The 14775-nt window shown below is 30.0% G+C and overlaps 6 protein-coding genes across 9 annotated transcripts in view; 5 read left to right on the forward strand and 1 right to left on the reverse strand.

The window, feature by feature from the left end:
* LOC123011956 (calbindin-32) overlaps positions 1 to 14775 on the reverse strand; it is a 42676-nt gene that overhangs the window by 18203 nt on the left and 9698 nt on the right. The window lies entirely within an intron of this gene.
* LOC123011961 lies at positions 1188 to 1769 on the forward strand. Its single transcript, XM_044409694.1, has 2 exons — positions 1188 to 1272; positions 1324 to 1769. Exons 1-2 carry the CDS (start codon positions 1225 to 1227, stop codon positions 1672 to 1674), a joined length of 399 nt encoding a protein of 132 aa, XP_044265629.1. The 5' UTR covers positions 1188 to 1224; the 3' UTR covers positions 1675 to 1769.
* LOC123011959 lies at positions 2437 to 3161 on the forward strand. The gene is made up of 2 exons (XM_044409692.1): positions 2437 to 2728; positions 2781 to 3161. Exons 1-2 carry the CDS (start codon positions 2681 to 2683, stop codon positions 3132 to 3134), a joined length of 402 nt encoding a protein of 133 aa, XP_044265627.1. The 5' UTR covers positions 2437 to 2680; the 3' UTR covers positions 3135 to 3161.
* On the forward strand, positions 3364 to 4545 carry LOC123011960 (B1 protein-like). 2 transcript variants are annotated; one of them, XR_006413177.1, is made up of 4 exons: positions 3364 to 3521; positions 3575 to 3970; positions 4042 to 4118; positions 4164 to 4545. XR_006413177.1 is itself a non-coding variant. In XM_044409693.1 (2 exons), the coding sequence occupies exons 1-2, from the start codon at positions 3477 to 3479 to the stop codon at positions 3926 to 3928; spliced, it is 399 nt and encodes a 132-aa protein (XP_044265628.1). In that variant the 5' UTR covers positions 3364 to 3476; the 3' UTR covers positions 3929 to 4009. The 2 variants fall into 2 exon arrangements, 1 of the variants encoding a protein (XP_044265628.1); XM_044409693.1 differs by lacking the exons at positions 4042 to 4118; positions 4164 to 4545 and having other exon boundaries at positions 3575 to 4009.
* LOC123011816 lies at positions 4693 to 6459 on the forward strand. Its single transcript, XM_044409457.1, has 5 exons — positions 4693 to 4837; positions 4890 to 5234; positions 5560 to 5594; positions 5889 to 5946; positions 5997 to 6459. The coding sequence occupies exons 1-5, from the start codon at positions 4784 to 4786 to the stop codon at positions 6348 to 6350; spliced, it is 846 nt and encodes a 281-aa protein (XP_044265392.1). The 5' UTR covers positions 4693 to 4783; the 3' UTR covers positions 6351 to 6459.
* Positions 10760 to 11301, forward strand: LOC123011962. The gene is made up of 2 exons (XM_044409695.1): positions 10760 to 10813; positions 10860 to 11301. The coding sequence occupies exons 1-2, from the start codon at positions 10760 to 10762 to the stop codon at positions 11202 to 11204; spliced, it is 399 nt and encodes a 132-aa protein (XP_044265630.1). The 3' UTR covers positions 11205 to 11301.

Genomic DNA, 14775 nt, shown 5'->3' on the forward strand with positions numbered 1-14775 from the left:
ATCGTTACCGTTTAACGTGCTCTGCTTAACCGTTCTGAAAATATTTAGTTGTATCCATACTTTTTAGCGACCCTGTATATTTATAACAGAAAGCTGCTTTTGTTTTTGTTTAAAAAAAAATAATTTATTCATGGCAAAAATTTTGAGTTTTAATTTGACCTAAAGAATTCGGTAAAGCATGCACAAAATTAAAATTTGCAATCATTTTAATACTTAAAAATTATTTTATTTGAATTTTTGAAAATAATACCTAGTGTTTTGTGTGCTACTAAAAATAAAAGAAAACTTAGCAAGTTTAAGATGTATTTTTCAGAAAATATAAAACATCTTTTTAATTTTTTTATTCTATTTTAGTCAATAATCATCTTTATCTGCCCTCAAATGAGGGTATAAGTTGGTTTTTATGGCACAGATCTGTCAAAAATCTGACAAACAACGGTTAGTTTAATTATTCAAACAATGGAATCAAAACTTGTCACATTCTTTCACATACAAATCCTTTGATTTATGGGAAATCAATTTTCCCTGAGCAGTTTCAACTTCTTGGAAATTTCTTCTGAATAAACGCTTTTTGCTTCAGAAACGTTCATTTCGAAAAATGAATTGTTCTTTGAACAAACGCAGTAACCTTAACAACATCAAAATAGCTAACTTTCTACACAACACTAAAATTTTAGTTGATTTCCTTTAAGGGATTCTAAATATTTGTTTGAATCTTTTAGAAACTATAAAATAGAATAAAACGTTGTATGTACTACGGGCATAATTGTCGATTATGGCCCTTGGGAATTTAAAAGCCCTCGTTCATCAGGCTTTAAACATTCCCTCATGCCATAATCTCCTAATTATGCCCTTTATACATAAATAACTATTATAAATATAGCGGATTTAAGAGATTTCAAATAAGATTTCACAATACTCATATTGACTTTTTGTTTTTTTGTCCAAGCTTCTTTTTTATTCGTTACAGCCCATTTTTTTTTTGAAAATTGACATTTTATGGCCGATACACGTGCAAATACCTACACTAATTAATATTTCAAAAGGTATTGAAATGTGTTTAATGGCTGTTTGCATAAAATTTTATATCTTATTCATATTAATGTCTTTTAATTTAACTTTTATAGTTAATTGGTATTACTTTATTATGGCTTGTAAAAAATAGTTTATAAATCCAGAAATCTACACAAACACTAATCACAGTAAAGGAGAAAACTGTAACTAATGAAGGTTTTCATAAGTTTTTTTGTAATACTCATATTTACAGCACAAGTAAGTAAACCAGCCTTTATGATTGAAAATGTTGTAATTATTTTTGCGCAGATAAGTTGCAACTATGATTGCAAAAATGCCATCAATATGTACATTTATAGGCGTTCTCTCGGTATGGTTGTAAAAAGTGAAGAGGACAAAATCTTAAAATATTGTAATTTGTTTAACTTCGATGACACTTTTAAACGAATACAGTTATGTGATTGTACTACAACGTCTGCAATTGATCAGGATAAACCAATACAAGTGATACACAATTACATGACCGATTTCAATGAGAGTGATAAAATAAATTGCAAAGAAGAATATGATGCAATTCTGGTTGCCACGGACCGTCGAAATTACGACGATTTACCACTTGAATATGAAAAATTTTATCTTTGTAAGCAGAGGCTTACGTAAGCTTCAAAAAACTATTATGATACCAGCAATGAATAAATATACCTAATAAATATAGCTTGTTGAAACATAAATACTTAAATAAAATTTAAAGTAAATTGTATCTTTTTATTTATTCATAACACAATAATAACACATTAATAAAAGAAAAAAATTCTCAATGTCGGTTTTATAAAGTGTTTTTCTAAACTGCTTCATCAAGTTAAGAAAGTGTGCAATAATTACAATAATTAATTAAATTAATAATTATTAAAAAATAAATTAATAATTAAATAAAAGTGAGATAAAAGTAGATATCTTTATACTTTTATGTTTTTGCTGGATTCCAGAATGCTTAGAAGAATAGAATTTGTTTGTTGTAAAAATAATGCGACTTCCTTAATTTTTGTGGAGCAGTTTATTTGTTTAATTTCAGGAAATTCACGGTTTTAAATTGTATAATACCTACAAATTGTTCCGTTTTTATTGTTACAAATCTAAGCACAATTCGATGATTCGTTCACGATCAAAACTTCATTGCTAGCTTTGATGACAAATTTCAAAAAAACACGCATTATAATTATTATATTTATATAGTAGGTAAATATTTTTCAGATAATAAACTAATATTTTTTGCAACTTTTAGAAAAAAAAAATGACAAAATGTAGCAACAGCAAGTATATCACTGGAAACAAAAAAAATGTGACGTTTTGTACTTTTAAATATTACAATAAAGCAGGCTAAATCGACGTCTAGTTTGACTTTCTAAAAATGTCTAAAAAATGGTTAATGTTAAAATTGAGGTTACTGTCTAAAGACTGTTTTACATGATTGTTATATCAACAGAATGACATTAATGTCCTATTGTTGTGGATTAATTAATGTTTAAAAGTGTATTAAAAAATGGTCATTTGCATAAAATTTTACGTTAATTAGTATTACTTTATTAATGATGTGTGACAAAAATGGGTTTATATGCAGATATCTAAAGATAAAGAACCAACTACAGTAGTGTAAAATTTGTAAATAATGAAAGCTTTAACGAATTTGATTGTAATACTTACATTTACATCACAAGTAAGTATATTTAACTTTTATTATTAAAAATTTTGTAATAATTATTGCGCAGATAAATTGTAACATCGAATGCAAAGATGATATCAATTTGTACATCCAAAGGCGCACTCTTGGTGTAGATGTAAAAATTGAAGAAGAAAATATCTTAAAACATTGTAATTTATTTGACCTCAATAATGCTTTTAAACGCGTAGAGTCATGTGAGTGTCCTGTAATTAAAAATATAGATTGCAAAGAAGAATATCAAGCAATACAAGTTGCTACAGATAATCATTTTATCGATCATTTACCGTTGGAATACGATAAGCTTTACAATTGTAAAAAGAAAATCGAGTATGTTAGAAAAATGTTGGAATCATCTTTGAACAACAGGTTTGAATATGACCCACAGAATTGGGAAGAATAATGCCCTAAATGTAGTTTTCTAAAACACACAAAATAAAAATTAAAGTAGATACATTAGTTTTATTTTTCTACACAAGTGGAGCACATAAACAAAAAAATAATATTTTTTTTATACTATAAAAGTAAAAACCAATGTTTATAAATAAAGCATGTAATAAAAATGATAAGACCACTAACAAGTGGATGGCCTAAAGTCAATATATTCTTTATTGTTGTTCCTCTTAGCACCATATAAGGAAACCTCCCAACACTTACATAATCTATCATCAAGTCTATAATAGCAAATAACAAAGTGATAATTTCTTGTATAAAAAGCCTTTTTGCAAAAGAACTGGTAATAAAAATGAAAACCATAATTTTCTTTGTCTTCGTCTTAGTCGGAGCTTTGGTAGGTAAGCACTTATTCCGCTATTGTATTTTTTAATAGAGTTTTGCTTCCAGGCTTTGACTAAAGAATCAGTAGATAAGTTGGAACCAATTAGCAAAGAATGTCGAGAACTGAACGGAATCTCCGAAGACATTATCCTTAAAGTCAGAAGAGGAGAAGCAGTTAACGAACCAAAATTGAAAAACCATATTTTGTGTGTTTCCAAGAAGACCGGCCTTGCTACCGAAACGGGTGAGACTAACGTAGAAATTTTGAGAACCAAATTACGCAAAGTAAGTGAGAGTGACAATGAAGTGAACAACATCATTCAAAAATGTGTCGTCAAGAAAATCACTCCCGAAGAAACAGCTTTCGAAATATTCGCCTGTTTGAGAAAAATCAAACCGAATTTCTCTCCAGTCAATTAATCACCTGTGCAATTACTCCAGCCAATAAAATGTTATCTTATGGTAATATACTTTTATTAAACCAATTGTTTTCAACAGCAATAAATGTATCCCTTTTTTAATTATTTGATTAGGTACTTATTCCTTCAAACGTCTGGATATGAATTTCGTGTTTTTTGAAATTCTGGTGATCACCTGTGGTGCTTTTCAGGTAAGCAAATAGGCAAAAGTAGCTTTTAGCTAAAACGCGTTGTAGATTCCAATCAGCACATAGGATGAAGATCGGGTCAACCTTATGAAAGTATGTAGAGAATCATTTGTAAACTTCATAAGTTCATTTAATACGCAAAAGGCCATAAACGAAGGAATGTCAGCAGAAGAGAAAATACTTGAAGAGTGCATGTTCAAAGTCAATTTTATATAAACAAAATATCTTAATTTAGTTATGAAGCTTGTTTCGACATACCTGTTTGCATAAGAACAAACACATAACTGTTTTAGAAATTATTAAATTAAATGTAATTTTAAAATTATACATATAGGTATTGCAATAAGAAAGATTAATCATCAGAAAGCACCATATTATTCTTATCGTATTTCCAATTTTTATACAACTAAGTACATAGTAGATCAATATGATACAAATCCACTAATGAAATACAAATGACAAATAAAAACAAAAATTGGCAAATTAAATGCTTGTTTAATCGATAATAGTGTTTATTAACTAAAGGAATATTATATTACATTAAAAATAAAAAAAATAATATTGTGATAACAGGAAGAATCTTTGAACTTGACAACAATGATAATAATTTTACTTTTGTATAAATAAAGGAATCTAATATTGTGTGGAAACACATTAAAACGATCATAATGAACTGCTTCGTCTGTATAACTTTCACTTTTGTGATAATAATTGGTGCACAGGTAAGTTTACTCCATAGATTTCCTATTTGTATTATTATTAAAATTTCTGAAGGGTCTAACTGAACAACAGACTGAAAAACTAAACCAAGTTAGCAAGGAATGTCGTACTTTGACCGGAGTGTCTCAAGAAACTATAACTAATGCACGTAACGGCAATTTCGAAGATGATCCTAAACTCAAACTCCAAATTCTCTGTGTAGGAAAGAAAGTGGGAATAATGACTAAATCTGGACAAGTTGACGAAAACGTGTTAAAATCCAAACTGAGGAAAGTGTCTGATAATGATGAAGAAGTTGATAAAATTTACCACAAATGCGCGATCAAGAAACAAGCTCCCGAGGAAACAGCGTTTGAAACAATAAAATGTGTCATGAAGAACAAACCAAAGTTTTCAGCAGTTGAATGATTTGTGTTAACGTTCTAATGAGAAAGTTTGGAGTTTTCGTACAAATGTGTTTGGTTGTGTAGAAATAAAAGTTTTGTTTCGTAGGTTTTATAATTTTTTGCAGATCCCTAGTGTGTTTATTAGAAGTACATACATACAAGAAAAATACTTACTTTTTAAGGTCAGAAGAACAAACTATATTGATTTTCTTCTTAAGTAATTATTATTATTTCCTTTATCTCGAAGAGTATTGACCTCATCTAATTAAAAAATATCTCTACGTCTATACTTGTAAGATTATTAAATTTGTATTATTTTTTAATTCGTGTTTACAAAGACGATCCTAGTGTGGAGTGGTTCGGAAGTGGGAGTGTAATAAATAGCACTTAAAGACGAAAAAATTAAATTGGATAATTCCGAATTGTCGTTCCTACAGGTCATTTCCATAGCGAGGCTCTTGAAAATTTCCATTTCGCCTCGAAGGGTAATGTCTTTCAATTAAAATAAATTTGTTGACCAGTGCATTTTGAATTGAGCCCATAGGACAAAGGAATAATCCTTGAACTTGCATCTCAATTATGACTGATTGTCAGAATAAACTAGATAATTCTCTATATAAGTCCCTCGACTATCTTTCCAACAACATTGTACCTATCTCGACTGAAGACATAGCAGCAAAATGAAATTTCTTGTGTGCCTCCTCTTTGTCATCGTTGCAGTTAACGTAAGTTTCTTTTAAATATTTTCTGTGTTCAGCTTAGTGAAAGCTTCCAGGCTCTGACACAAGACCAAAAAGAAAAACTCGACAAGATTAGCAAAGAATGCAAGAATCAATCAGGAGTGTCGCAGGAATTGATTGACAAAGCACGCACTGGTGAACTGACCAATGACCCCAAATTGAAAGCTCAAATCTACTGTGTTTCCAAAAAAACTGGCCTTGCCACTGAAGCTGGAGAAATCAATATGGACAATCTTAAAACCAAATTGAAAAAAGTCGCTGCTAATGACGATGAAGTTAATAAAATCATCCAAAAATGTGTTGTGAAAAAGCCAACACCGGAAGAAACGGCTTTCGAAGTTTACAAGTGCTTACACGCCAACAAACCCAACTTCTCCGTCGTTGATTAAATCGGGCTCATTGCTTGACTTTTCAGGAATTTTGGAATGTCTATAATAATAAATGAGTTTGTTGCTTGATGTTAAATAAGAAAAATAAACAATTAGAGTAAAAATATAATGGTTTTTGTTTAATTCTTAGTAATATTAATAGGATAATTTCAAGAATCATTGAACGTTGCAATAACGATAACATTAGACCTATAAAATGCTAAACTACTGGTCATTTAAATAGTTTATAACAAGATTGAACTGATAAAAACTTAAATAAAAAGGAACTTTTTCAAAATTCGTGTAATTCAGTACTGCAATGCAAAAAATAGTTTTTGTTGCTTTTTTGGTTTCTTCTTCTTTGGTAAAACTTACTTTTATATTTTCTTGTTACTACTCTAATTTTCAAGGCTAGTTTTTTTGATCATGAAGAAATACAAAAAATGGAATGTTACCCTAGTGTTATCGGAGGGTTAAAACCTGAACACTGGCCAAGTGTAGCAGCGTGCATTTTCTATAAAAAAGGAATGCAAAATCTAAAAGGAGAATTCAATATGGACATACTGAAACAGAAACTTGCAAAGGGTAAGGACGATAAAAATTTAATTGAAGATATTGCTGAAAATTGTGTTAACAAACACGATATTACAATGACAGCATCAATGAAGACAGCAATTTGTTTGCATAAGCGTGCACCATGGTTTTCTCCTTATAATCACTAAACGTTTGCATTATCAATAACTCAATAAAGTATGTATTTTTGAGATAGATGTTGGTCTATACCAGTATAATCCCACAAAATCGTGTTAATAGAAGGAATTTTAAGGCTAACGGTAATTTAAAAATTGTCAAGAGAATCGTTGCTTGTCCTTTATACACCTTCAAGTTATCTCTTGAGATGCTGTTACGGCAATAATTTATTTAAAACGTCGAGAGTGGTAAAACATGAGTAAAGTAATAAAGCTGATCCTTTAATATCCTCCCCTAAGATTAAATCCCATCCCAAAATGTCTGAAACTTTAAACTGAAATTGGTTCTCCATTTTCAACAAAACAGTGGAAACAGAAATATGTACATGCACCGGTCGATATAGTAACGGGCATCAAGGATAATGCCCCGGTCTTATCTTAAAGGGACGCATACATTAAGGTGCATTACCTAAAGCGTTTTCTAATGGTAATTATCCTTGTGAACTTGTTTCAACACTGCTCATGTAATAAATGCTTTTAATAGTTTCACTGTACATTAAAATGCAATAAACAGTATAATGTGAGAGCAAATAAAAACTAAAAATGATATTGTTCATATTGATTATTGTGTAGCCTGAAATTGCTAATCAATAATGTAAATAATTATAGACTAATAAAAAATTAATTGGACACGTTGATGATAAAATTATTCGATCACCGTATTCAAATTTTGATCCTCCATATATCTAACAAGTTTTTTCTTCTTACTGGTTACCCACTTCTGTTTTTTTTAATCCACACTATTTAGTAACAACAAATCAAAACGGTGTCGTTCAAAGTCCAAAGTGTTTAAATTTCCAGACGCTTCTTAGAAATAATTGAATAAACTTAATATTAATAGAATTATAAGATGCATGACCACAACAATAATAATTACATAACGACCTTTTCCGCTTACTCATTTGCACTGAGTTCACTCGTGACGCCCGCCGTCTGACATAACTTGTTCCTACTAGTTTGCATAAATAATTATAGTGATTTTAATGCTTGAATAGGCTTATTTCTCAAGTGACTTTTTGAATAGTTGAATACGATTCTACATTATTTTTATTAACAAACCTGTATCACAAATTTTAATATTGTCAAGCCCCTCATTCCAATAAATTTCCACTGCGTTATTTTCCAGGTCGATACCTTCCAATAGCATCTTCGAAACCGTCACATTTTATCTAGCCCACACTCGCTCTTCTGACCTACCAATAAATTTATTGTCTACATTCGCACTACTTATATCCTGACCCTGAAGTCTGTTCAAAAAGATCATTTGAACTTTTGTAATTTATATTTGATTTCATTATTCTCTTTCCTATACTAACACACAAAAGATCATTCTGGTGCAGCGTTGAATATTTCTGTTGTTTACTGTTAATGAGTCTTTGCTCCTATTGGAAAAGTCGGGCAATTTGTAAATGCAAAATAGGTGAATTCATATAATAAAATCAAAGTTCGCTCTCTTGAGAATCATTCAAAAAAAAAAAAAATAAACCGAGGTTGAAATTTCATAAAAAATTACAATTGAAAACAAAACGATCAATAATATTAAAATAGAATTTTTCTGACAGCATGTACTACTTATAATCTTTTTCACTGTCACAAAAAATAAATTAGTTTTTGCAATATCTATATGTAAATCTTTATTCACCGTTCATGTACTGAACATATATTTTGCATATCTCTACAAAATTAATGCTAATCTTTGTATCTTTTATCAAAGTCAAGAGCAACAACTATGCTATAATTATAATATACTCTTGTAAGAGATAAAAAAATAACGATTTAAATTTTTACTTTTTGAAAATCAGCCCCGCTTGGTCTAATTTAATTTCTATCATATTTTTAGTTTTGAAAAGTATGCCTTCGGAATTTTCAAAAAAAACTTATTTTACTAAAAGTATCTTTTATGTGGCAAATACCTACGAGAAAAAAATATTTAAAAAAAATTGTTTATAACTCGCAAGCTCGCTCGTATTTCAATTGACATCTGCGGCTGTTGTGAGATTACATTACTAGGTATGTAAGTACATACCAGGTGAATAAAAAGTATGGAACCAAGCATTTTTTTCGTAAACTAAGCACTTTACAAAAAAAAAATAATTAGTGTTGTGTAAAGTCCAATTAAAATGTGACCATTTATCAAGAATAACATTTTTCGAAATTTCTTTTAGTTTTCGAGTTCTGGAATTTTTTTTTTTTTTTAATGGCAACCCACTATGGTAATTTTTTTAATTAAAGATTATGATCTAAAAATGACCTCTAATTAAACAGAATTGTTTTCTAGTCAGTACTTTTTTTTTAATAATTTGTTAAAGTTGCGTTCCGAGCCCATCACGAAGATTTTCCGAACTTGAACGAAGGAGTCGTTTCATGACTTTGGTCGTTGGAGAGTCCGGTTTTTGGTGCAGGAGTGGTTCCGGATGGATCAAAAAATGTAAAAACAAATCATTTTCTTCTATTTTTAGTCGATTCGAAACCACCCCAAAGCACCTGCATAGAAATCAGCGCTCTCCCATGATGAGAAGTATGAAACAACCACTTCGGTTAAGATCGGAAAATCTTCGTGATGAGCTCGGAACGCAATTTTCACAATTAATTAAAAAAAAAGTACTGGCTAAAAAACAATTTTATTTAATTAGAGGTCATTTTTAGATCATAATCTTTAATTAAAAAAATTACCATGGTGGGTTGCCATTTAAAATTTTTTTTTCCAGAACTCGAAAACTAAAAGAAATTTCGAAAAATGTTATTCTTGATAAATGGTCACATTTTAATTGGACTTTACGCTACACTAATTATTTTTTTCGTAAAGTGCTTAGTTTACGAAAAAATCGATTGGTTCCATACTTTTTATTCACCTGGTATGTACATACATTCGTTAATAACTATCTATAACATTATTATTAACACTCACATTCTTATATTTACACCAAGTTAAGTGACTGAAACACGAATGCAAAATACATTTTAGCCACAACCAAATTCCAAGTTTCATTGAGTTTTCACATAACAGTCAGTGTAATATTAAAATATCAAATTATTCTTTAATTAAATTGATTGCGAATAAAACGTTGTATTACATTCGTGTTTTAGTCGTATGTTATTCATTTAAACATTGGAGCTAACGCCTCAGTGATAAAAATTCTTGTGTGAAAAAATACTTTCTAGGCGTAAAACACTTATAGGTACAATAAATAACTATTATTGTATTTGTAACTATAAACTTGTCTCTAAGCACCCGAAAGCGGGCATAATTTGGCTTTTATAAGCGCTAGAATTTTATAACCATTTATAACACACTTGATCTCAATTTTTACACCAAAAAAAATATGTACAATAGTACGTTGTATGTACCACGGGCGTAATTGTCGCTAATGGCCCTCAGGAAATTAAATGTCTAATAACGTCAAACATTCCTTTGAGTCATAATCTCTTTATTATGCCCTTGGTACAACAATTACTATTAAAATACTTATTTTATGTTAAAAAAATTGTAGGTAATTTATTTCTGTTCAATTATGTTAAATTGAATTATATTGTTATAAACCACAAAATTGTAACATTCACTATTGTAATCGGAACCCTTAATTATCCAAATGACGGCAACTGAGAACCGATAACAAAACAATTTCCTCTTAAAAGCTATAAAACCAATTTACACTTATTTCCGGCAGTCACTCTTCAGTCATGGAAAATCGTCTCGTGCTTCTTATCGTAATCAATACGCTTCTGTTGGCACAGGTAAAAACCCTATCTCTTTGGAATTAATCTAAAGTTAGTACTGTAGACCGCAGCAAAACAAGAAGACTTCCATAAGAAGTGTCTCGCTTCCTCCGGAGCAAACGCTGATGTGATTGCTAAAGTCCGAAATGGGAAATTCTCAAACGACCCTCAAACTCAGAAATATTTCGGTTGCATGCTGCTTTCGGTAGGAATAGTAAACCAGTCTGGTCAGTTGCAAGTCGATGTACTCAGAAAAAAGGTGCCTAAAGACATGAAGAAGGACGAAGCAATAAAGATTTACATGAGTTGCAAGGATAAAAAAGGAGCAAATAACGATGAAACAGCTTACTTGCTGTACAAATGCTTTTGGGAAGCCACTCCGCGTCATTTGAGAATCGACGGACAATAAACATAAAAGTAAATTTGTACTAAAAGAAAAATCAATAAAGGTTGAAAAATTCAAAAAGAGACGTGGTATGAGAAGAGAATGTGTCCACTGGGGATACTAAACGACGAGATAAATTTACGATATCTGCAGCAAAATTTGTAATATTTACGAATATACGGTTGGTATAATTTCTAAATATTAATTATTGGTAAACAAAGACCAAAACCCTTAACTCAGTATATAATATAATTGCAGATTGTTTGAGTTGCAAGTGAATTTTTATTGTTATAAATGGACGTTAATTTTTATAAACGTCGCTAATTTCAGAAAGTTTGAAGTCGGAAAGTTTTGAGAAACATAGCAGTAAATGGCTGAATTTCTAAAATCAAAATCTTATTATAAGCTTGTTGCAAAACATTTCGATAATTTGATGAAAGTATTGTTCATGGAAGCACAGCTTTTTTTTAACAACTTAATATTTTAAAGCTATAGCCATATTCACACTCTGTGAGGGCAACACCCAATTCGCAATTCAAATCAATTAAAACAGGAAAATAAAAACGCCAAAGAAGCATCAACCTTTCTAAAAATAGAATAATTTATTCCTGAAATTTACATAGAAACACGTGACGGGTCCACTCAACTCATTACACTCAAAGATGCGGAAATTATAAAAATATTTTTCCATCAAAATCTCGAAAAAGAATTTTCTTTAACGTCACATTTCTTTCATTAGAGAAGTAATAATGGAAGCTCAACACCGGGTAGCTTTTGTATTTCTTATTTCGACTAAAAGTAAAAAGGGTTAAAATAAGTAATATACAGGGTGAGTCTTAATTTGCCCAACAATGAGAAACAGTGAAAAAAAAGTCAGTAAAAGTTTTTTAATTACCGAGATATTGCCTCATAAAAACACTATTCAGCTTTTACATTGTAAATAATACCAATAATACCTTAATTTGATATTCGATAATGATAATCAAAAAAATTCTAGTCAGTGGGCCGTATGAATAAAGTTAAGTAAATGCTGCTATTTGCAATAGTAAAAGATACACGTAATTTAAATTTTATGAGAAAGAAAGAGACAAAACTATAGTAAAAACTTTTGCTACATTTTATTCATGCTACCCACTATGTAATGAGTAAAATGCAAAATAAATTAAATAAAACTTTTTTTTAATTAAATTAACTAATGACAAATTAAAGAATCTGATATGTTTACCACCTACCAGTATACCGAGCTTGGCCAAAATAATGATAATCTTGGTATTATTTAAAATTTAAAAGTTGAATAGTGTTTTTATCAAGAAATCTCTCAATAATTAAAAAACTTTTTTCATTATTCGTCATTATTGTTCAAAAACTATTCTTTCCTAAGTTTATTAAAGCTAAAGACCTTGTACCTTGTTCCAGTCCTGGTGCCACAATTAATGAGAAATATAATTACTTACCTGCGTTAATTTATTACTGTTTATAATATTATTATGATTTTTAGAAAAGTTTATTTTTAAATCCAAAAATACATTAGTTTTATGTTAATAATAATGATTTTGTTTGCATCATATTGAGTTTTTACAGCACAATTAACGTTTCAGCACGCGCAATCGAGATAAATAAAATAAAAGCCGTCGTTTCATTTATTCAGCCATTTACTGATTCGGTTTCGTTTCAAACAAAAATTTATTACCAACAAATATGAACAAGCAAAATCCGTGGAAATTTCAATTCGGTTCAAAGCTTCTCGACTGAGTACACACAACCCACTGTTTTTTATCGTCGGATAACGAAATTTCAAACACGTTTTCAAACTGTCCCAATTCATGCAGTATTGCAAAGTTGTATGCTCTATGGCCTCTCTAACAAAGTTCAACAGTTTGCGCCTAATTAACTTAGCTGCATCTTACCCTCGGGTTATTCAGCGGATACGGCTTTAAAGACCCATAAAAAGAAGCATAAAAGAGAGAATTGAGTGGGACAATCGCAAAGTGGCCAAACATATTTGAAGGAATCCTCTCGATTCCATCTCATGTTTTATTAAAAGAGTTACGGCTTTCATAAAGCTGGGGAAATATTGTAAATTGAAGTGACAGTGGTGAAAAAATTGAAAGGCAGGTTATTGGGTCATGAGACTAGTTTTAGTTTGTGATGACTCAAAATAAAAAAACTATATGAAAACCTGACTCGCAAAAAGTGCCCTTGTTTTTAAGCTTTATAGTTTCTCTGGGGACAGAGATCAGTCCAACTTTCTGCAATTTCCTCCACCCTAGTCAGAATTAAACAAGCTGATACAAGTGTATGTACAGACCTATTTCAATTCGTGACTGGCAGCAACTAATCAACACAAACTTCTGCTTCTATTGTTTGGATTTACTCGAGGATTTTCCATTCAGCTCGAGATCAATCACCGGAAGCTTTTGGAGCTTCATCTGTCGAGATTCCCTTATCGTACAAATGGTGTTGTATAACAATTAACTATACGTGCAATTAAATAAAAATATACCTAGATCAAGGTCTTAGTATTGATTACGTACAAAAGTGAAAATGGCGTTTTAGCATTTGCACCTCATCTGGTTTGAACGAGAAATAATAAAAGTGGTATGTGTCGAGTATAACTCAATTAGCTTGCAAAACTTTCGTAACGGACATCTTAAATTGACTCTACAAACAAGTTTATATGCAAATTGCTGAGAACGACTTTGAAGTTTAATAGCCCGAATGAATGTTTCTTTGACTTGTTATTCATTAGTTGTTGTTAAGCCCAAAAGAGAGTCTTTAGTTGATAAAATCGAGTTTACAAAAAAGTTGAACGTTGTTTTGACCCTTTAGACCAACTTGTCGAAGTCGAAGGTGAACGACGCTAAAAAAATAAGCAAATATTTTATAGGCTTAAATAAATTTTTCAGACTCTTGTTTAAGTAGCAAAAGTATACTAAAAACTTTATTAAAAAACCATTTTAAAAAAATATACATAAACATAAACTATATTTAGTCATTTAAAATTTATTTTAGTTAGATAATGACCTAAAGTTTAAAAGTGACCACCAACTCAGGTCAAATCAATAAACAAATCATCGAACTAAACAGGTAGGTATTTTCTGGCATTTGACACATATTGATTAGATCAAAACATAAAACCTATATACAGTATCTTGAGTTTCTTGTTGTTTACAACTTCTGCAAACAAAACTATATACAAGGTGAACAAAAAGTATATAAACCATGCGGTTTTTTTTTGGGAAAATTGAATAAAATGTAGGTATGTAGTTGTAATCCTTATTAGATCATTACCTTTATAAAAAAAAGTTTTAAAACAATTCAAACATTTGGCAGAACTCAAAAACAAAAAAATTAAATAAAACTTCTTCTTAAAAAAACGTTACATTATTTTATAGTACTTTATCATTTATCAATTAGTTTAAAAAAAAAAATAAATAGTTTAAGCAAATGATGTTCCATACTTTTTGTTCACCTGGTATTGTATTATGTACTTTATTGTGATATTAAAAAAATAATTATTTTTTTAAATTTTGTAACTTGGATCGCTTTTAAATTACTATTTTCACAACAAGATGATTTTTGATCAATTTGATTA

The sequence above is a fragment of the Tribolium madens genome, unplaced genomic scaffold (assembly GCF_015345945.1).
Source record: "Tribolium madens isolate multiple individuals breed KSU strain unplaced genomic scaffold, Tmad_KSU_1.1 Scaffold_91;HRSCAF=231;Tcas5.2_LG7, whole genome shotgun sequence".
NCBI classification, from domain to species: Eukaryota; Metazoa; Arthropoda; class Insecta; order Coleoptera; family Tenebrionidae; genus Tribolium; species Tribolium madens.